Here is a 22,156-nt window from a genome sequence, read left to right on the forward strand (position 1 = left end):
GAAAACCTACTCTAACACTTCGTGCTTTTATTAAATATTGCCTTTTTATCACACACAGACCTCTCATTGACTTATACCTTAAACACTACACCATACAACTGCATCCAAAGGAGCAACTGGTGGAAACCTCACAGTAAAAAGCACAAAAATCTTGTGCCATAGGACAAAACAAGCATGTCATCCATTCATTTTTTAACTGGCAGAGAAAAAACACAGTCCTGGAGAGCCAACACCACATGAACTTCCTGACCTTTGTGCTGTGATAGTTTCTGTCATTATTGAATAGTGGGGATGGGCTGAGGGCTAAGGAGGGGAATTTGGGGGTTGGCCTTGGCAGTGAGATAAGGCTACATATAAGGGAGCTGCAGCAGGTTTGGGAACACTAACAGGGTATTTTCCAGTGTGCAGCTCAGCGAGTTTGGATCCTGAAATCATGAGCCAGTGCCCCTTTGCGGGGAAGAATTACCTGTGAGTCTTTCCTCTTTCTGTTTTGCTTTATAAATTCAATTCCAATGATAAGGTGTTAGTGCAAAATATGAAATCTCAGAGAGGAATTACTTATTATCAACAAGTAGACAGCTGTAGCTGTAGTTATCATTTAGCTGTTGCTAAATGAGTAGAGATCATACAAGGACTTGTCTGAGCACTTGTTATTTTATGTGATGTTACCAGCTGTTACTGTGGCAAGAGGAATTTCAGTTTTTATCAAAAGCCTGCTTTACTGGTTCAGTTTATCAAAATAAAGCATTGTTTGAATTGTAGATGCATCTGTTAGTAAAAAGGCAGGTATATTCATAATTCTTTAATTAAACAGTTTACATATTTACTTCATTTTCTTAGATTTAATTTTAGCAAGCTATCTTTGGAAGATGACAATGATGACAAATCTCAAGAAGGAGTAAATAAAGCCAGCAAAGGTGGGCTTATCTATGGAGAATACCTACAAGTAAGTTTAATGATTTCATGTTTGCTGTCTTGGTTGCTCTTGAGGCAGCCCCTGAGGCTGACACTTCTCCCAGTCAGTTACTGGGACAGGTATCCAGGCACAGGTGCCCATCTCAGCTGGGACCTCAAGGTGTGCTGTGGGAACACCTCTCAAACTGCAAGGAATATGGATATTTTGGGGGGGTTGGTAGGGAATTATCCATGTTGGTAAGCCTAAACTGTAAAGTGACCCACCACTAAAAGCTTTCTCTGGTCTGACAATAATCACTCAGCAATTTCTGAATGTCAGCAGGCTCTGTGCGATGTCCTTGAAAGTGCAGAATACTTGGCTGGAAAAATCTATTTCAGAAATCTAGGGGGTAGGATGATGACTAGGTGGCAACATAAAAAAAAAACAAAAAACAAAAAAACAAAAAAAAACAAAAAAAACAAAACAAAACAAAACAAAACAAAAAACCAAACAAAAGCTGCAAAAGCTAGAAGTAATTAAGAAATAAGTAAAAATAAAATACCATAGGTAGTAAAAGAAACCAGAAGTTATTTTGGGGTTTTTTTTTCAGACAGCATGAACTGAAGGGAATTACTCTGCTTTTGAACTAAGAGTATGTCAACTTTGATTTGTTGACATACTCTTTAAAATTTTGTAAAGATTAATTTGAAAACAACTATGATTAGATTACTAAATTTTTTTTCTTAGTAAAATTTACAATGTCAGAACTGAAATTATTGTCATTGCCTCAACTCAGAGCTCTTATGCTGATATTGTTGTATGATTACTCAGAATTTTACTACAGGAACTCTGTTTTCATGGGACACGACAGTATTGATCTAAAATCTGGAAAAAATGCTGGATATTTTGTTTCTTTTTTTTTTTTAACTATACATATTTATATAATTTAAATAACCCTTAAAATTATTTTCAAAACTTTATTACTTGAGGTACCTAAATGTTCCATTTCAGGCAAGATTTTTTCCTAATTAAAAAGTAGAAGTCTTACCTGAGAAAATTTAGTCAAACTTCTCATATAACCTAGAGTGTGTGGTCTGTATGTGTATTTTTTAAAAATATTATTCTTAAAAATTAGCTGTATGCAGTGAGAGTGCCATTACTAATAGTAGAATTGAGAGCTTTACAGAACAGTTCTCACCTTTATTTTTAAGCTGAACAAAATATTGAATGCTCAAGAACTTGAGAGTGAGAAGAAAGGGAAAAAAATCCATGATGAGCATCTTTTCATTGTGACACATCAAGGTAAGTGGAGGAGTGCAGTGGTGGTTGACTAACATATTTGCCACATTTGGTGCTAACACATGCAGTACACTATTTGTTTTCATTTTAGACACTAGCACAGCAATATCTGTGTCTTTTATCTGTTTTTATGTATGCATATATTCATATATAAATTGTAAGGCAGCAATCAACTCTTTGCTTGTGAAGCTGTAAGTGTAACCTTTGGATTTGGTAAACCAAGATATGGATGGTTCTATTAGTAGAGAAATTAAGGTGGTGAAAACCTTGGTGTGTTCCAAGCAACAGGCTGCTATGCAGGTTATTGTAGGCAAATTTTGTGTGTTGCCTTGTGCCTTTCTGAAATTCCAGTTTTAGCCATCTATGATCTGTCTAGAAATCAACACACCAGCTAGGCACTCCCTAATGCCCATATCTTCCTGTTTTCCACACCCTGGCCTGATGATATCTTCTGTTATTGACAGAAAACACTTGGCTTGTAAGCAGATGTGGAGTTAGATTTTATTGAAGTATCAGATCTGGATTTTCTCTTTCCTCCTTTTGGAATGAACAATCTGCAGATCAAACAGCTGATGTGTAAAACATATTTTAAAAAATTCTGTCAGTATTCTTGACTCTAGATTATTTTGTCTAATACTTTAGGTAAAGGACAGAATGCTGTAACAAGTAATAAGTTCATGTGTCAGTATCTTCTTTTGCACTGACAGTGTCAATGTAAGCTACTAATTTCAAATCAACATGTAAGAATTTTTCTTTCTTGGTGCTAAGAAGAACAAAGTAACCTTGAAGTTGATGCTAACAGTGTCTTTCTTGTTGTAGCATATGAACTTTGGTTTAAGCAGATTTTGTGGGAAATGGACTCTGTGCGAGTGATCTTTCAAAATGGTCATGTAAGTTAAAACAAATATTAATTTTGGGAAAATTCAGTCCTGATTTTCTCTTGCTTCCTGTCTCTCAGTCTGATATAGTTGGGTTTACTAAAGCAACATATGCTCTTTTTAGAAACATCATCAAAAGACCAAATAAAATTTGGCTGAGTGGCGCTTATATCCCAATAATACAGTTTTTTGATCAGCAAAATCTTACTTCGTCCTGAAGTATGCCTTTTGTGTGGATCACCTTCCAAGGCCAATTTCATTGGCCAAAATCTCTCATACTCTCCTGCTAGTGCTGGGTAACTGCATAAACTTAAGTTGGAAATATCTACTGCAGAAAAAGCAGGCTCAGAGGCAAAAATGAAAAGCAGAAGGCTCACAGGTATTTTTATGTTGAAAAGTAATTTCTGCCTTTATTCAGTTTCTGAAGTCTACATACTATCTCCTTCCATCCAATATCTGCTGTGAGGAGAACTCATTTTTGTGATTGTGTAGTGGTAAATCCAACAGAGAAGCAAGAATTCAAGCAGTGTAATACCGTGCAAGAATTTCTGAAAATTAAAAATATAAGCACATCTTCACATTTGTCCAAAGCTAAACACACATTATAATGGTAGGTAAGAATGGAAAACTCTTGAATTGATACTACATCCACAGAAAAATCTGACTTCGTGCAGTTTGAGAAATACCTTGAGTACGTCATTAGCATGTGTCGAAGCAGCAAATTTGAAACTAGACCAGATGGAAAAAAGGAACTTTGTTTTCATAAGGTCCAATGAAAATGTTCTCTGTTGTACACTATATTCCTAATTATTTGCTTTTTATTTTAATATTTTATCAAATTATAACTAACCCTAATCAGTTCTTAAGAATAATTTTTTTTCTTTTTTTTTTTTTATGAAAAATGAAGCTTTGCTTGTAATCAGAATTTGAAATGTCAATGTTAAGGTCAAATACACAGCCAAGCAATTAGGGACATGCATATCATCTGCCATTTTTGTGGTCTGATATTTCCTGGTTGCATACCCGACTTTACAGAGAAGTTTAATCCCATTGAAACTGAAAGGAATTGTAGCAGACTCCTCTGCAGGCAGAGTGTTTAATTTAGTGAAAAAAAAACCCACTTCTGTGTTTTCCATTTAGTATTATCTATTATTCCATTTAATATTATCTATTTCCCACCAGATGGAGTATTTTCTCTTCTTCTCTGCTTGCTAATGCACATTTCTAATGAACATGTTTTAGATGTGCTATCCTGATGTAGCTGTCAGATTATTTTCTTCTCAATTTCTAAGTAATTTCCTTACCTGCCTTATGGCTTGCAGAATGGAGCAAAAATAGAAATTGTTCCAGAAGTAATTATAACAGAAAGTATGTAATTTTCATATATATAATATTTAAGTTACAATAATATTGTAATTATTGGAAATGATAAATTATTTTTATAATTTAATTTCTTTGACTTCTATTTTAATCAAAAACATAGAAAAGAAAAAAAACCCCAACAACCTGTATGATAGGCCTACCTATAATGTAGCATCAGTCAGAATAAAATGGATTTCAATCTTTGAAATGCAGAGTTTCAGTTTTAAGTTAAAACCAGAGTGCTCTATTCCATATGAGATTCTGCCTCTATGGATTTCACATGGGAAGGACTTGGGTACTATAGTGATGTACAACAGTGAAAAGACATGAAATAACTAGGTAGGATCTAGAGAAAACACCATTCTGGTTATGATCTTTATTTTTTTTTATAGGTAAGAGATGAGAGGAACATGCTGAAGGTTATTACTCGAATGAACAGAATTTCACTGATTCTGAAATTACTTGTGGAACAGTTCTCAGTTTTGGAAACTATGACTGCATTGGACTTCTTTGATTTCAGGTAAAGACTTATTATTCCTCCACAGCAATCCACGAGCTGGTAATTCCCACCCTTAGAACTGATTGTGAATTTTGCATGTGTGCTGGTGTCTGTCAGCAAGCTGAGGGCTCACCTAGGAGGAGCAAACATGACATTAAAGTGCAAGGGTCAGTTATGAAACTGACCCTGACTGCGGGTCCAGCGTGTTCTGCAAAGAAGTACAAGTGAATTGCTGACTCTTTTGTGTAGGGTGCTGCTCACTGCTTTCAGGGTCAAAAGTTAAAACAGCAGAAACAACAGAACTAGCTCATGGTTCTGCTAGCAATTTAGCTGGAACTTGGCACTGCAGATTGAAGCCTTGTTCTGTGGCAAATCATAGGAGTGCTTGGGGGAGAGACAGGCACTCTCTCTAGATTATCAAACAGGTATTTCAGCTGTCTTGGTTTGCATGGTGTTGCCTTGGGCCTGCAGTGCTGGAGGCTGAAGGAAGCATTGCTGTCTCTTGTCCTTTTTCCCCAACAACTTCTGCTGCCCAGTAGGAGCTCGGTGCATTGCTGGGCTGGAAGGTTGTAACTCTTCTGCCTTCTGCTCAGGCTTTCTCTGGATTATCTCACCTCTCACATTTCTTTCTCTTCCCTCTCTACCCTGTCCAGGCCCTTCCACCACACTCGCACGTGTTACAGCTTCATCCACTGTCTTCCTTCCCTGTTCTTCTCCTGCTTGTGTCACTTGTGCATCTCTGTCTGTCTTGTGGCCTCAGTGCCATCCAGCATCCCTTCCACTTTTGTATTTTGGTACCCTTTCCCTTCTAACTTTTAATATTCCCTATTGAAAAGAGCAGGAAACTACGATTTTTCTTCACTTGTTTGAATTGAGCATTACCCTACAGCAGGGGAAATCCATGGGCTAATCATACATTTTGATCCATACCTGCTTCAGCTTTTCAACCACATACTCATTTGATAAGTAAACATAAGATTAAATCCATTATGCGTCTCTGTCAAATCTTGTGCTCGCAATTCAAAATGCATTATAATTACCTAGCAATGTGGGATTTTCAGGCTTTTACTAATAATTGTTTTTCAGCATGGTCAGATGATTTAACTCTTAAGATTCCCATTAATGAATCCCTAAAAAAAAAAAAAAAAAGAATTAATTAATGAATCCCTAAAAAAAAGCCCAAACCACTGGAGTTTTTCTGAGCATTATTCTATTCTATAGAATAAGGCAATATACAATATTGCATGTATATATTATAATAATTAAATATTATATATATATATATTATATTATATATTATAATAATTACATATTGTTATATATAATAATATATAAGAATTATGATGTGGATCAAGACTATTTAAAATGCATTCATTGGCATGTTATTGCTGTAAAAATTTTGGTATCAGCTGTTTAGGGTGCAGCTGCTTAATCTGTTTGGAAAGGAAATTATATTCACTAACACTGCCTCCTGTACATCACAAGCACAAAGCTGCCCTTTTGAAGCACAAATTCACACGTTTACATTTGCACTAGCTGTGTATGCACAAACAATACAGAACTAGCAAATGAGATTATATGTACACTATAATTGCGCTAAAATTACGTGGTTTTTTTTTCCTTTTCCTATGTGCAGTCATATAAAAAAGTCCCCAGATCAGATAGCTATTTGATATTCTTCAGATGTGAAAAAGTCCCCAGATCAAATAGCTACTTGATATTCTCCAGGTGTGAACTATGGCAGGTTTTTAGAGAACACGAGAAATCCACCATTGTAAAATAATATCCTGCATTTTTGTATCTTTTCTTCTGTTCCCAAAGATACTACCTAAGCCCAGCCTCAGGTTTTCAGAGCCTGCAGTTTCGCTTGCTAGAGAACAAGATTGGTGTTCCCCAAAGCCTGAGAGTCCCTTATAACAGAAGGCATTACCGTGATAACTTCAAGGGACAGGATCATGAACTACTGCTTCAATCAGAGCAAGAACCAACACTGCTGCAACTTGTGGAGGTAACAAAGTCTGTCTTGGACCTTGGATCATTTTCCCCATTTGCCAAGAATGTCCTTCATTAGTGTCAGTGACATATTCTCCTACCTCAAGAGGAATCTGCATGTTGGCAAATTCTCTCTCAATTGTGTTTTGGATTCTTGACAAATTTGACATGAGAGTCAGTCATTAGCAAACCAACTGATTTTTCACAGCATCTCCCTTTCATCTGAAAATTCTGGCTGTTTAACTGGTAAATAGCTTTGTGGAAGTGTGAACTAAGAATGTAAATGCACTGTTTCATTTGTAATGTTTTCATGACTGTAAGCCCTTCTGGGAAGAAAACTTTAAAAATATTCCCACTGTTAGGTGGCTGTTAGAGAGGCTAAAGACTATAGATGGCTCTGTGTCTTCCTTCTGAGATTTATCATTATTCTTATCCTATATATATGTGGAATAAGATTTGTCCTTCTGTAGTTTGTTTTAAAGACATCCTTAGAACGAGACAGCTTCTGTCTTCCAACATTGGCCATGCAACCTGGAACCTGAGTGGGTTGGTGTGGCACTATTATGCAGGTGTAAATCATCCACATGGACATGCTGAACATAGTAATGAGCACTTCTACAGGATACTAAACCAGAATTGTAGAAGTAGAATTTATGTTGCTATAACTTGTACTTCCAGGATAATGCAGTTGCATTACTATTGTTTGAACATATTGTTACTACTACTACTACTACTGCTGCTGCTATTATTATTATTAAAGGCATGGCTGGAAAGAACTCCAGGACTTGATTCAGAAGAATTTGATTTCTGGGGACAATTTGAAGAGAATGTTTTAAAAGGCCTAGAAGAGGAGTTTGCCTTGATACAGGTATATAGTTTACTCTTGAACTACCTATAAGCAAAGACATCTGGCAAAATGATATTCTGACATAAATTTAACTTTTGGCTTACTCAAAGTTTCTCACTCACTTCACTTAATCTTCATAAGTCTTTGTCTGCAAGAAGCAGAAAAAATTGCAAATTCTTCAGGAAATAGGAATATTTTTTTTATTTGACATCTAAGACTACTTAAAGCATGAGATACATGGGTGATTTGGATTGCAGAAGGCATGGAATAGTACCAATGGAAGGGCTGAAGTTGATTTTACTGAAACTACAACTTCACCATTAGTATTTGCATCTACAATCTAGAGCAAATATGAAGTTTGGGCTCTTGAGCTGTGGACATGGAATGTCATTATTAACAGCCCATTTCTGTTTAACAGTATATGGCAATTTGCTGCTATGTGATCATTTGAATTGCACTGGCAAATAAGCACCAGAAAATCCCTGACTATTTTAAGACCTGTAGCTTTAAATAATATTTTTTAATATTTTAATTTTTAATGAAAAAATAATAAGAATTTATAAGCTTCCTAAGAATATCTGTTTATGACTTTCTAACTTATCTAAACTTTTTTATTTACAATTTTCTTGCCCTCTGCAAGGATGTAATTTTTTTGCCTTGAAAACAAATAAATCAGATTTCTAACAAAGGATGATGATTAACTTTTTAAGGCCAAGAAATGTGATAAATTGCCAGTTTGTTTGAATATTCATTTATCTGAGTTGTGCTGGAATCTATTTAATTGTACTTTTCAAAGGGCAGTGACTCATATACCTTATTTGAAAATACAGTTCTTACATCTAAGATTCAAACTTCAGAGTATTTATTTAAATAAAAATTGCAAAATGAGTCATTCAAGTGCTTAATTTTCCCAGTTGAATTCTAAAGCTTGTCTTTATTTTAAATACCAAAGGCCAAAGCAGAATCAGAAGAAAAAGATGACTTATTGTCTGAATTCCAAAAACAGAGAGACGTATTACTTTCATTATTTGATGAAAAACGCCATGAACATCTGCTCAGTAAAGGTAGATTTTATTACCACATGTGAATACGTACTTTGTATGTTTTGTACATGTTGTTTATAAATGTTTGTTATAGCATTAAAGTTGCAGGAGAATGAGCAGCAAACTGAGGACACTTGTATTTTGCAGGAGAGAGACGGCTGTCCTACAAAGCACTGAAGGGGGCCTTGATGATCTACTTCTACAGGTGATGTTGTAAGATGTGTCTTTGATGGAGACTGGCAGGAGGAGAGGTTAAGAACAGCAGCACAGGTTTAGTTAGGCTGGAATGAGCTGTGGGAATCCATCTATTTCAGCCCTCCACAGGAACCCTGATTAGTCAGACACAGCTCGAAGGTCAGACCAGGCTGCTCAGCACCATGTCCTGATGAGTTCTGAGTATCTTCAAGGATGGGAGGTTGCACATCCCCTCTGGGCAGCTTGACCAGATGCTGCTTCTCAGATTGTAACTAGTAAATGCCTTGTTCTACCTGTCCTAGAAAGATCTTTTTCAAGTTAAAAAATAAAGGGGCAGATCAAGACTTATACAGCAGAAGCATTTGTTGAAGTATCTAGTGATATTCCAGTACCAATTTAGGAAAAGCATGCTTTAAGTCACTAAGCACTGATGAAATGCAACTTTGAAAAATACAGCTTATGCTGAGAGGTCTCACTGTCTTCTCTTTCATTTTCCAAGGGAGGAGCCTCGTTTCCAGGTTCCCTTTCAGCTCCTCACCTCCCTTATGGATCTCGATGTGCTCATGACTAAATGGAGATGTAAGTTTGACTTTTTTGACTGTGACGCTCCCTCTTCTAGATGCAAATAAATTGTTCTGTCTCTGAGTTACACCCAGTCTTAGAATTGAGCTTTGGAGTTCATGCTTTAGGAATGACTCTTTTTGTACTTCAGCCAAGAGGAAAGATAAAGAGCTGCTTCTGTGATCATTAGGTACATGGGTATAGCTACCACCTCTCTGACCTGCTTTAAGTGTACTATCTTATTTAAGGGACAGGTATCTATTTTTCAATGTATCCCAAAAAGTCATAATGTCATGTCTTTACACAGAAACATTCCTTCTGCCTCCTTCCCTGTCTAGACATATGTGAGTGCGTAATTCTGTATTAACAGAGCACAATAATACGTAATAATTAGTGTGTTCATTCTGAATTAACAATACTTTTATATTAATTGACTGAAGAATGGCAGAATTAACTCCTGCATTGCTGAAGACCTAATTGTTCTGTATCCCTGTAAAGATCTCTGAATGACCTTCAATAAGCGTGAACCTTTAGTTATATTTAAATACTGAACATGTGCTATTTTCTCCTGTTGTATCATTTAGATAACCATGTCTGTTTGGTGCACAGAATGATTGGTGGCAAGGCTGGCACTGGAGGCTCATCAGGCTACCACTACTTGCGCTCAACAGTGAGGTAGAAATAATGTGTTTCCCCTGTTACCTGCAACATGCAGTTCATAAATACTCTGATACTGGGAGATATAATTCAGATGGCTCACGGGAGGCTAAAGGGCTGCTGACTCTCTTCTGGGACTCTATCTCCTCTTGGTTGTTGTACATTTATTTATCAGTGACATATAAATTCCAAGCTTTCTAGGGCAAAAAGAACTCCTTTTGATCATTCATGCAAAGTGCTGTCTGTAATTCTCAGTCAGGGGGTGCAGGCGTTACAGTGATAGCAGTAATATGAACCCTGCATTGTTCAGTTGATGTGCCAGCTATCCCAAGTTACATTAAAGTTACATTAAATTATCCAAGTGACACAGGCTGGAAGTGAGCCCCAGCTACTGTGTGATAGAGTTTCTTTATTCCCTAGCATGACCTCTAACTGCACAACATCCTTAAAAGAGGATATTTTTCGAGGTTTGCTCTCAAAGAGCCGTGAACCACCATGCAGTGCTGTGAGCAGCTACTATCACAACTAATGGAACAGAGGGCAGAGCAGAAAGCAGACGGTTAGACTGATGTTGAGGATGGAATGCACACTGTCTTTCTCAGAAAGCTCTCCCACTCTACCTTAATGTCAGGTTAACATTATTGCTCCTAGATAAATTCTGCTAGAGATCACACCCTATGGACTCTGCATTTTCAGAAGAAAGATGTTTCTATAGATCCCTATTAAGCCTAATCTGCTATGCCCTAGGAAGTCAGGAGTGGATTCTTGCTCTGCAATACTCAGAAGAGTTAGTGCAAGGAATCTTGTTATTTGCATGAGAAGGAATGATTACTGAGGATTTAGAAATGATGGCCTTCTATGCTGATGGAATTATTGTTCCAATTGTCTTTTTCAGTGACAGATACAAGGTTTTTGTGGATTTGTTCAATCTTTCAACATTTTTAGTCCCAAGACATTGGATACCAAAGATGAACCCAAGCATTCATAAATTCCTTTACACAGCAGAATACTGTGACAGCTCCTACTTCAGCAGTGATGACTCTGACTAGCATGCCTTTCTAGGCTGTTGCTGTAAAGAACTTTCTGACTTTCACCTTCAGTGGTGCTCCCAGCAAAGAGTGTGGGTGTGTAAATATGTATTTATGTATGACAGCCTTGTGAATAGTACAATTGGCCTGTGGAAGAAATTAACTGCTTGTAGAAAAAATAAATCTGGATTGAGTTAGTCTATGTTAAGAGTAAAATGATACCCCAATTCAATCCAATGACCAATTTAACTCTTGGCTGGCTTCTTAAAGCCCGCACCTAGAGAAAAGGACAAAATTACTTGCAGTTATGATCACAACTTATTTGTACATATTTTTATATTTGCTTGTTTGCCTAATGGTTGTTACTAATTTATGTCTAGTTGAGGATATAATTAGTCTCATCACCTTCAGAAGAATATTAGTTTCTGAGCTCTAGTGCAATTTCAAAAGGATTTTAGGGTTAAAAGTTTTGAAAGCTGGATTCAAAAATTAAGTCCTGAATCTACAGAAACCAAACCATCCTGAACTTACAATACATCAAGAATCATGTTGCTATCCCGTTACATGTGAATGTAAATCCCTTATGTATAAATACTGTTAAAAATAGCAGATATAAGTACTTACTTGGCATTCCAAATAAAGCAGTATTAAAGCTCATCTTTTGTTAAATCTTCTAAAGCAAATGATAAAGTTCAAACAAGAGTATGATAGGTATTTAAAGTGATTTTTATTCATATTGGTATACAATAAAAGGCAACTTTGGCTATAGAATATCAATAAAGCAGTGTCATCTTCTCATTAAATGGACTTTTGTCTTTTTAAGTGCTTCCTTTGGAAAGACACAAACACTGTAGGCTGGAATTTCTGGTAAGTTCCCTCTACCACAGCACTTCAAGTACTAATACCTGGCAGTTGCACCTCAAAAACACTGGAGGCACGTCTGTGTTTCATATTGCTATGACTACATTACTCCTATCCATGGCCATTAGGGACTTTGTTTTCCAGTTATGGAAGTGTGGTATCTGTTGTTTGTAAGCCACTCAGGGAAGGCCAGACTACACAACACTCAAGAGTACACAAGACTTCACATTTTTTAAAACTGAAGTTTTCAGCCAAGTAAATTCAGTAAGTAGCAAAACGTGAAGTAAAGAAACATCACACTTGGTCTTCCTTTCATTTAAAATATGAAAAAATTAGAAGGAATTAAAACTAGAAGGAACTAAAAGGAATTAAAATTAGAAGGAATAAACAGCAACACTTAACAATAGACAATTATAAATACTTATTGCATTTGTCATAAAAGTTATAAAAAATGAATCTAAAAACATGTTACAGTAATTGAGTGCAAAAATTACAGAACTGCTTCAATACTTTTCATAGTAGCCCTTTGTAAAAGATACAGGTAAAGCATTTGAGGTGAAAAACTCAGAACATTTTAGAATTACATGTTTCATTGTTGAGTTCTAGTTACAATTACCCACAGCTGCAGTTTCACAGCTAAGCAAAACTGGAACAGCTTTTTATTACCAGCAAGTCCCACCTCTGAATTCAATTCATGAGGGAAATTTAACACTGACTCTACTGGATATATTCTATAATTGCTGACTTTCTAAACTGTCACTCATGATTCTTCTTATACTTAAATGATTTCAAATATACTCTTACGGTACTGACTTTTTGATTCAAATTCCTTTTTTTTATTTGTCATAATTTATTTCCTTTTAAGATTTTTCTACGGCGTAGTATCCAACACCTTACATTTGAGGCTTCAGTCCATCTTTGTAGCCTCTGTTTATGCACTCTGCAGATGAGTCTTCTTAATCCATGAGAAATTTGGCATTTAACACAAATTAAAAAAAAAATTAAAAACTTCAGCCAGAAGTTGCTGGAATTGCCCTTACAGCCATTTCTTTTGTTTGAAAATGGTGTTTTGAATTCCATCTTCATACACAGTGTCTGTCCTCATGATACTTGTGGTCTTTGACCAGTTGTGGAGGCCCAGAGGAATATCAAACAAATACTGCTGAAACTGTATCTGCAATACCTAGAAATGACATAATATTTGGTTTTAATAAATACTGAAGTGGAGACTTCCCACAATTCATAACAATATAATGCCCTCTCCCCTCCATGCCATGACAGTAGGAAACCAGGGAATCATCTGCAACCCTTTTATTTTTTCCTTTCCTGGCACTGGGTATAGTTGAAACCTAATCTCCTCTTTCCTCTGCTTTTATATTCAAAATTTTATATCCTGGTGGTCTCAGAGTACCTCTAAGTCAGAAGACAACATCTCTGTGGGAAAAGGAGCAACTACAATCCTTTGCTGGATTGTTCTTGCATAGTACACTACTACAGAAAATATGAAAGATCCTGCCTTTTGAAAATAACACGTCTGTTCTCACTGCCATCTCTATAACTCACTTGCTATATCACTGCTTCTAAATTTCTCTTTCCAAACTGTTTATACAACAACAGTAAGAACAAAGATTCAGTAACATGAGAAAGCTATGATTGGGTACATTGCTCTGATCTTCACTAAGTGCAGGCAAACTGAGTATTGTCTATTCTTTATGTGCAGAGGACTTAGGTAATCTAACACCTCCTGCAAGGACTGAGAGCTGCTGTGAAACACACATGGAAGGGAAAGCCAATGGGTTACTCTAACACATAAAATTACAACAGATACACAACACTTCCTATCTAGTGAAAATATCCCATCAATTTGGCTCAGCAATCTGATGACAAACCAGAGATTGACTTGCCTTACCTCCATATCTAGCAGAAACTGGTATTTAATGCTACAGGAATCCGTCAAACACAAGAAAAAATTCATGCAAACAACAATATAGCAGGATATTGAACGAGCACTAAAAGGATATATTTCTGTCCTACAAGAAAAAGCACAAGCAGGGTACACAATTCCCAGGTAGATCTGCTTTTCATATTTGTTTGTTAAATGGAGCCCAGAGATACTGGCACCCACCAGACAAGGACATCAGCTGTTTTACCTACAGGGAGTACAGCGATGGCACCCACCTACAACCATCACACATGGCTGGATATTTTACAGTGCCATTACCTCTGCATGGTAAGGGACAACAGTACTTTGATTATTTGTTTTGTCTTATACAGCTTTGCCTTTACATGGTGCTTTTCAATCATTCAACTACGTGCCTTGGTTGAACTAGCAACCACTTCATTTAGTTTTCCATCTGGACTCATTTAACCTCTTTTAAAGCATAGCAATGATTTGTACTGCCTCTCTGAGGATCCCGTTATATCTTTATTATATTACGATATATATTATATAACAATATTAATTTGTTATAGCCATTGAGAAACATATCCCAGCCCATGGCCTTTACCACTTACTTTTTGTCAGACTTACCACAGACATTGCTGCCCATCTTAACACGAACGTATCCATCTATTCCCCATGTCGGCCCCCAAGAGTTCTGTACAATCCAGTAAGGAATGCTACCTGGAAGAGACATTTCATGAACAAGAGACAACATGAGACTTGGGAAGCTTTAGCCTCCTAACACTTCACAGAGTTAATCAGCATTTCAGTATCTCACACTTTCTGATGGATGGATGATACAGGCCAGTGAAATCTACTATTGTTCACATAGATAACAGAGCTAATATTCTGGTATGAGAAGACTGGATATGGGCTCTTCTAGCATAAAGACACACACAGCCATGGTCTTGACTTTACGAGGATGAAGTCCCACAGAACTCAAGAAGCAATGACAAAAAGAGTTTTTCTTCTGGCTGATGTGAAGATGATGTGATCTTCAGAGAACTTCCAGAACTGATGTGATATCAAACCAACAGCTTCCAGCAGAAAACCGAGTTCTGATTTTAATCACTTATCCCACAAAAAGCAAGTTTTAAGTAAAAGAAACCTACTGTGCTGAAGTTCAGCTGGTGGAAACGCACCTGTTCTGTCAAAACCAGTGATAAGAACAGCATGATTTGCTCTTCCACTGGAGCAGTGATATTGTATGATTCCACCGAGATAATCCTGCCAGCTAATGGCATCGACTGTCACTGCCAAAGGGCCCCAGCTGACAAGCATCCTCATCATTTCCTCTTCTTGACCACTGCAAGAGAAGTGAGTAAAAATACCAAGTTACTTAAGTTAGCACATTAAAGTGATTAGAGTGATTGTAATCTACTTGTTAAGAACAGTTTAAAAATCAAATAATTAAACTCCTTCCTCCAAGTTCTGTGTATCACACATCAGTAATTACATATTTCATATACTACAGCACAGTGATACAAATATAGGACACACAAACTATGGGACAGGTGTAGATCTAAACACAAAATGCTATTAAACAGCAGAAGGTTTCTATGTCAAGCCAGTGGGCAGTGGAGAGCACTTCATACTTTTTTGTACATCACTCTTCTGAATCAAAACCATCTTTGAACAAACCATTATTCTGTATTAGAATTTCCCATTTCTGTTTTTTAAATCTACAAAAGTACCTCTTAACATAAAAATACACTAAAGTATGTGTCTTAAACATATCAAAACACAGGACATTTCCACTATCAAACATTTATCATTAGCATCCTCATACAGTTTTATTTATCTGGAGCAGGAAATTTTCATCACTGAAAATATGTTCATTAACTAAATTTGGAAAATACAGACTGGCAAAGATAGGATTGATTTTGGTTACTTATATCTGGAAGTAACACAATTCCTAGCCAGACTAATACTTCTTGTCTTTATTCAGTCTTGTCTTTATTCACAGAAGCCTAAAAAGCTGAAATTTTTACAGAGTTCAGTTGACAACACTGTTTCTAAAGTCATGGGCTGGAGAGGATGTGGGTAGATATGTAAATGCATGAATACTGAAGTAGTTGAATGCTTCCTATTTTTTCAATAAATTCCAGTTACTGTTGGTAGGATTTACTGTTTCTGACAGAAGCAGTGTTAATGTTCATATATTAAAAACTGTAACTGACTCTATGTTCCAGTTTATAGCCAATTTAAAAGACCTAATTTCAAGATACAAGCCTTCTCATTTCAAGAGGCTTAGTGATGGCAGTGTTGAGTGGATTCACTGTGGCAAGCCTTAACTCTCAAAGATGTTATGCATTAATCCTTCTCCAGCACACAGCTACAGAACTGATGCAATCAACCTCCCAGCCTTTGCCTGGTCAGTGCACTGTTCACTCCACCTAACTCCATGACTGCTGAACACAGAAAGAAAATTACAGTGAAAGAAAAGAATGAGTAATAGCTACCTGAAGTCATATGCAGCAAATCCTGTTATTGAAACTCCAAAATCTGAGCGCTCAAAATAATGGCACAGTCCTGTCTGAGCTTTGAAAGTGTATTCTGAATCTCTCACGAGTTTTACTTTGGTCTGCAAGAAGGTAATTGAGTAAGAAATTAATGCATTTGACTTTACTACTATGCACCTCAAAACATAAGGAGAATGACCACATAACCCACTCAAAATTCAGTGTGCAGTGGGCAAGATTAGAAGTAAGAATGTCACATTGTGAAATAATGACTTACTATCTCCTAGTTTCCTTGTTCACTGAGCTTCAGAAGAGATTCAGAAATCTTTAAATAAGAAATATATATATAATCTTTAAATAATAAACTAATAAATTTAAAAGGCATCTCTAATTTAAACCATCCTCATAAGCAGTCCTGTCAATTTCAAGACAGACATTCATTCAGTTCATTCACAAAGAATTCCTTCTCTTCAAATGACTTCCACACACAAAATTATACTATCATTGGGACAGTTCAAGAAGCACAAGTATCCCAAAAAGTTATGTAAAATGCTGTCAAGTCCAATTCTGTTCTTAGCATGTAATTCTCATGCTAGTACATGATGTATGCATCAGTCTTTTATATTTTTCATGCCTTCTGGAGTATAGCATATTTATGATAAGGACTTCTTCAGCCTAATTCATTTGTGGTTCCTCTGCTGCCAAAAGGGAATTTTCCTTCAGAGGAATAAAGGTGAGTATCCTCTGTTGTTCTTGATATGCAAACTTATACAAATTATCTATAGTGTTATTAGCCATGGGTATCTTACTCTTCAGGGTAGAATTGCACTCCCTTAAATTCTGGGGTTTTTTAATCCAAAAATCAAAATAATTATTTTTATATTTTTGTAATTCAATCTGAGAGAGTACTTTTTATTTCAAAGATAAAATGTTTCTGTTTACCTATGTTATTAACACACATTTTGAATTTTTAACTAAACAAAATGTGTTAGCAACAACTGAAGTAGAAACTTTGAATGCATTTTCAATGTTTTGGTCTGCAAGGAAAACAAAGGTAAATACAGTTCGTTTTATTTTGAGGTTTTCCACACACACTTGTTCATAATTTTACAGTGTTTGCAATAGAAATTACTGAAATTTGAAAACAGAAAATGTCAAGATCCTTCCTTTTCCCCAGATGCTGGTGCTTCAATTCCACAAAATGCCATATGCAGAAGTGGCTCTCTGTACAGTGGTACTGTATGCCTGCAAATGAATTCGGGAACATTATTTTCAGCCCCTGTGGACTGATTTGTTACGTTCACAAGAACATGCATGGACCATAAAGTTCCAATCAAATTTCATTTCTGCTTGAACTAATTCTCCCATGGTTCCAAACTAAATAAATAAGCATACATACATATACACAAATACATAATGTGTATGCATCACACACATATAATTAAATAAAACCCCTGAACGTTTCACCTTCCCCATCTCTTTTTTCCCAATAAATAAGAATGCTACTAGAGAAGCTGATAAAGTCTTTTGGGATTTTTACAAAGAGTTTCAAACCTGGTTCAGCCAGCTCAGAGCGCTAACAGTGGATCCCCCGCTGCAGCCGTAGTTATTGTATGAGCAGTCAATAACTTGCTGCACACTGAGCTCTTCCAGGGTGCTTCTTTTAATTGCATAGGCAGACTCTATGCCACCTACCACGCTGAAAGCCCAGCAGCCTCCACACTGATAAGAGACAAAAGGGAAATGGCAGAGAAAGCAGATGTCAGCTTTGTTTCTGAAGCCTGATATGAAAAAAGAGGCAAAAGAATCTTCCAATGCTCTTCATTTAATACATCATCCTTGAACTCTGTTTTTAAGGCAGTAATAAAGAAATGTTAGCATCCATTTAAAATGCTGAACTGTTTTTCCCCCTATATTGCTCTCTGAATGCTAGAAATGCATTATGGGTGTTATTTTAAGGACTCTTTCCTCGTGAATTTTTGTTCTTGACAATAGATAACTGTGAGACATCTATTTTCCAAAAAAAAAAAAGAGTGGTCTCAGGATGCAATTAGTTTTTAACCACATCAGTAAGCTTTCCTAGAATTTTGTAGAAACAGATTACAGTTTAAGAAATGGTAAAGTGAAATTAAACACCATAGAAAAAAATCTCAGACAATAACAATCTATACTGCAATTCTAGGCTCTTTGAACTGTGACATTTAAAATAAGCAGCAGAATTTATTCCTCAGGAGGTCCTAGGTGAAGCATGGAAAGGAGATACTAGGGATTGAGCAGCTTGTTTCTTACCAGGGACTATAACCACTTTGGGATAAACTGTAATTGTGTGGGGTCTGGTTACTTTGCTATCATGAATGCATCCCTGAGGAATTCACTGGTAAGGATGTGGGTATCAACCAGACAAGGGGATTCAGTCACAGGAGAAAAACAACAGGAAAGGATCTACACCTCTCCAGGTGGGATGAGATCAAGTACTGAACTTACTTTGGTTCCTTCAGAAAAATACAAAACACACATGGCGCAAAATATTTGGAGATTCACTTAACTAGATCAAAAAGTGTATTACAGTTTCTAAATTCACAACTTCTACACCTCATTCTTTTAAGTCTAATACCACTTTGCATAAAATGCTACATGACTTTGTGTATGTTCAACTGGCCACTCTTGTGCCAGTGCTTCAAGGAGCCTTCAGGCAGAGCTGGTCCCTGCAAAACCTTCCCTGCGCTCTACAGCCTACCTGCTGAGAGCCAGGAAGGGAAAACACCAGGACTTACTGTCTGCTGATTTCTCACTCCTGCAATGACTTTCTTGTCCCTCCAGTCAAACTTCTTTGGCAGAGGCTTTTCCTCCCCCTTTGGCACTTTTATGTATCTGGGAACTTTGTGAGGTATGCTTCTCAAGTAAATAGCTAAACAGAATACAAAAATCTATAAATCTATGAACAACAACAAAAAAAATGAACAACTACTTTACCACAACTCAGAGGTAACTTTGATCTACAGTTACAACCATGAGATTGTATCTCATTCTAAAAATCCATAGAAAAATCATCTATTTTAAAACAACCATTATGCTCTAGAATGAATGTAAGTATTTCTACAGTTTCAGAAAGAACAGAAATACTCTATGTAGGGAATGTGGGTAGAAAGTGTGAAGATTTTCTGAAGTTGAACAATAATCATAATCACTCCATAAAACAAATTTTACTTGAAAATTTCCAAAACATTTTACTTACTTAACAAATACTTTGTTTTAGCCATGTACAAGGGGAAAATAAGAGGAAAATAAAGACTGTGAAACACCTTCAAGTTGTGTTTTCACAAAAATGTTGTTTAATTATTTAAAATTAAAGCAAGATGTTAAATCCTCTGATGGATAGAAAATGTAACAACAGACATTAACAGCGAGAAGGGAAGGTATCATACAAGTTTTCTAGGAAAAAAAAATTAAGATTGTCATATTGCTTGAGAAAGCTCCAGCTGTCATTATGCAGCCATGGACCTCCACACATTGTTTGGACTGTAGTCAATTTTGTGCTGGGGTAGGGAATATGAACTTACTGCAGAACCTTATGTATCTTCCTTTTTCAAAAAGGAAGAACCTTGTGTATCTTCCTTTCTTCTACTGCAACTGAAGAAAGCTTTAAAGGGCAGTGAGAAGAAAGAAGGAAAACCAGAACTGCCTGAATACAAAAACATATTCAGGCTGTGGGTAATTCAACATTGCAAGACTACAGAACACGAAGAGGATTGTTCTATCCTCCAGAAGTACTTACAGTTTGGTACCAGCCATTGTAAATTAGCTGACTATCAGCACGGGAAGAATCTGTAAGTGTGAAAGACACAAGGTTCTGGGAAAGAATTAAAAAAATAACAGAAAAGGCATTAGAAAACCAGAAAATGTACCTTTGAACTCTTCAGGAAACAGGTGAGAAAACTGATTTATTCCATAGACAGCAGTCGTATTATCTTTTGATAATGAATTCAATAATCTAATTCTTTTAGCGCTTTCCTGAAGGAATAAAAAAATTGTGTGCATTACTAAGTTAGCAGCAGGGGCAAAAATGTAAGAGCAGAAAAAGAAAAGGTTTAGTAACAGTAAACATGGAATTAGATAACAAGAACTGTTCACCTCAAATTCATCCTGTATCCTTACCAATAGGAAAGCCATTACACTAATTTCAATTCCAACAGATACCAAAAAAGCATTTGTTAAGTGCAAAAAAATTGACATGAAACAGACAAAAACCTGAGAACAACTTGCGTCAAACTCATCTGATGTCCTCCTTTGACAGCACAACAAACCTTGTGGTTGAGAGATATGCAAAACGCCTGCAGATACGAGTTAACCCCATCGCTTCACGCAGCGAAAGAACAGCATCACGACCTAGAGGCCTCCCCGCCTGCTCCCAGCGGCCCGCTGTGGCCGGGCAGCCGCTCTGGCGGCCGGCGGTGACCCGCGGGGCCGGCCGGGCGCCCCGGCAGCGGCACCGGGCGGCCGCGTCCGGGCCTGCGGAGGGGAGCTCCGCCTGCCGCGCCTCCCGGCCCGCAGAGCCCGCACCAGCCCCGCAGCGAGGATGGCGAGGCCAGCGCGGCTGGGACACCTACCCGCAGAGCCGCCGCCGCTCCCTCTCGCTCCCGGCCGCCGCCGCCCCGCTCCCGCAGCCGGGTGCCCGCGGGCGCCGTGAGGGCGGCGCTGCCCGGCCGCAGCAGGCAGAGGAGCAGCGCCAGCACCGCCAGCGGCCACCGCGCCATGGCGGGGAGCGCCCGGGCACGCACTCCCACCGCGGAGCTGAGATCCGTCGGGTAGCGAGCGGGAAAGGGGCCGAACCCCGCTTCCTTCCCAGCCCGCGGCCGGAGGCTGTCCCCGCCGCCGCTTCCCGCGGGGCCGGGCCGGGCCGGGCGGGGCAGCAAGGAGCGCCCCCCCCCCGCACCGCCGCTCCCGCACCGCCGCTCCCGCACCGCCGCACCGGGCTGGGAGAGCTCCTGCGGATCCTTTTCCCGGGCGCTCTTGGGGGATGCCGCCCAGTCCGAGCTGTGTTGGAGAGCGCTCAGAGGCGCCTGGGCGGAGCCGTGTTTCCAGCAGGGTTTCCCATGTGGGAGAGGCGCGCAGGGCTGCCAGGGAGGGGCGAAGGGATGCTGAGCGTTCAGGTATCCGCCAGGTTATAAACTCGTGCCAACCCTCCTCCGAGAGGAGAGTTAGCTGGTACCTGCAAGCTGGGCTGCCAGTAGGAGAGGGAAGCAGCAGGAAGGCAGGTTACAGGCTTTAGCAGGGGAAGGCACGGGCGGACAGGGCAGAGCTGCCCGGTGCTGCGCGGCGGTGCCCGCAGCCCCTGCGTCCCAGTGGGAGAGCTTGTGCTGAAAGAACACAGGAGAGAAACCATGACTTTCCTCAGAGACTGGTCATGCTGCTACTTGGGTAAGCAGGTCAGTGTCAGCCCATTAGGCCACTTCGACTTAATAGACCCCCTTAGTTAATTTCCATCACCAGACATTTTTACGCAGTGCCTGTAAATAGGACACTTATATGTTTTAAACCTGCTGTATGTTTCAGTTCTCTCTGCTGCTTTCCCCCCACTTACCCTCTTGTTAATACAGGTGTCCTGTCCTGTGGTGCCAGTAGCGCTGTGCTTGGG

The 22,156-nt window shown here is 38.3% G+C and overlaps 2 protein-coding genes across 2 annotated transcripts; one reads left to right on the forward strand and one right to left on the reverse strand.

Moving 5' to 3' along the window:
* The first annotated feature begins 396 nt into the window (after positions 1-396).
* Positions 397-12,307, forward strand: TDO2 (tryptophan 2,3-dioxygenase). The gene is made up of 12 exons (XM_041480152.1): positions 397-468; positions 841-946; positions 2,107-2,197; positions 3,014-3,084; positions 4,827-4,954; positions 6,755-6,941; positions 7,686-7,793; positions 8,725-8,836; positions 8,963-9,020; positions 9,510-9,589; positions 10,156-10,246; positions 11,124-12,307. Exons 1-12 carry the CDS (start codon positions 434-436, stop codon positions 11,275-11,277), a joined length of 1,221 nt encoding a protein of 406 aa, XP_041336086.1. The 5' UTR covers positions 397-433; the 3' UTR covers positions 11,278-12,307.
* On the reverse strand, positions 11,634-21,395 carry CTSO (cathepsin O). Its single transcript, XM_041480153.1, has 8 exons — positions 21,129-21,395; positions 20,427-20,532; positions 19,296-19,429; positions 18,076-18,243; positions 16,522-16,643; positions 15,202-15,365; positions 14,648-14,740; positions 11,634-13,300 (listed from the first exon to the last, which is right to left on the reverse strand). The coding sequence occupies exons 1-8, from the start codon at positions 21,273-21,275 to the stop codon at positions 13,266-13,268; spliced, it is 969 nt and encodes a 322-aa protein (XP_041336087.1). The 5' UTR covers positions 21,276-21,395; the 3' UTR covers positions 11,634-13,265.
* Between the last annotated feature and the right edge of the window lie 761 nt (positions 21,396-22,156).

The sequence above is a fragment of the Pyrgilauda ruficollis genome, unplaced genomic scaffold (assembly GCF_017590135.1).
Source record: "Pyrgilauda ruficollis isolate IOZ18807 unplaced genomic scaffold, ASM1759013v1 scaffold5, whole genome shotgun sequence".
NCBI lineage: Eukaryota > Metazoa > Chordata > Aves > Passeriformes > Passeridae > Pyrgilauda > Pyrgilauda ruficollis.

Coding starts and splice junctions, on each gene's coding strand:
- TDO2 (XM_041480152.1), top strand. CDS start 434: ATGAGCCAGTGCCCCTTTGCGGGGAAGAATTACCT. Junction 469..840: donor TTTGCGGGGAAGAATTACCT/GTGAGTCTTTCC, acceptor TCATTTTCTTAG/ATTTAATTTTAGCAAGCTAT. Junction 7,794..8,724: donor AGGAGTTTGCCTTGATACAG/GTATATAGTTTA, acceptor TAAATACCAAAG/GCCAAAGCAGAATCAGAAGA.
- CTSO (XM_041480153.1), bottom strand. CDS start 21,275: ATGGCGCGGTGGCCGCTGGCGGTGCTGGCGCTGCTCCTCTGCCTGCTG. Junction 18,244..19,295: donor GAGTGAGAAATCAGCAGACA/GTAAGTCCTGGT, acceptor GTCTCTTATCAG/TGTGGAGGCTGCTGGGCTTT. Junction 13,301..14,647: donor GATGGGCAGCAATGTCTGTG/GTAAGTCTGACA, acceptor TGTCATTTCTAG/GTATTGCAGATACAGTTTCA.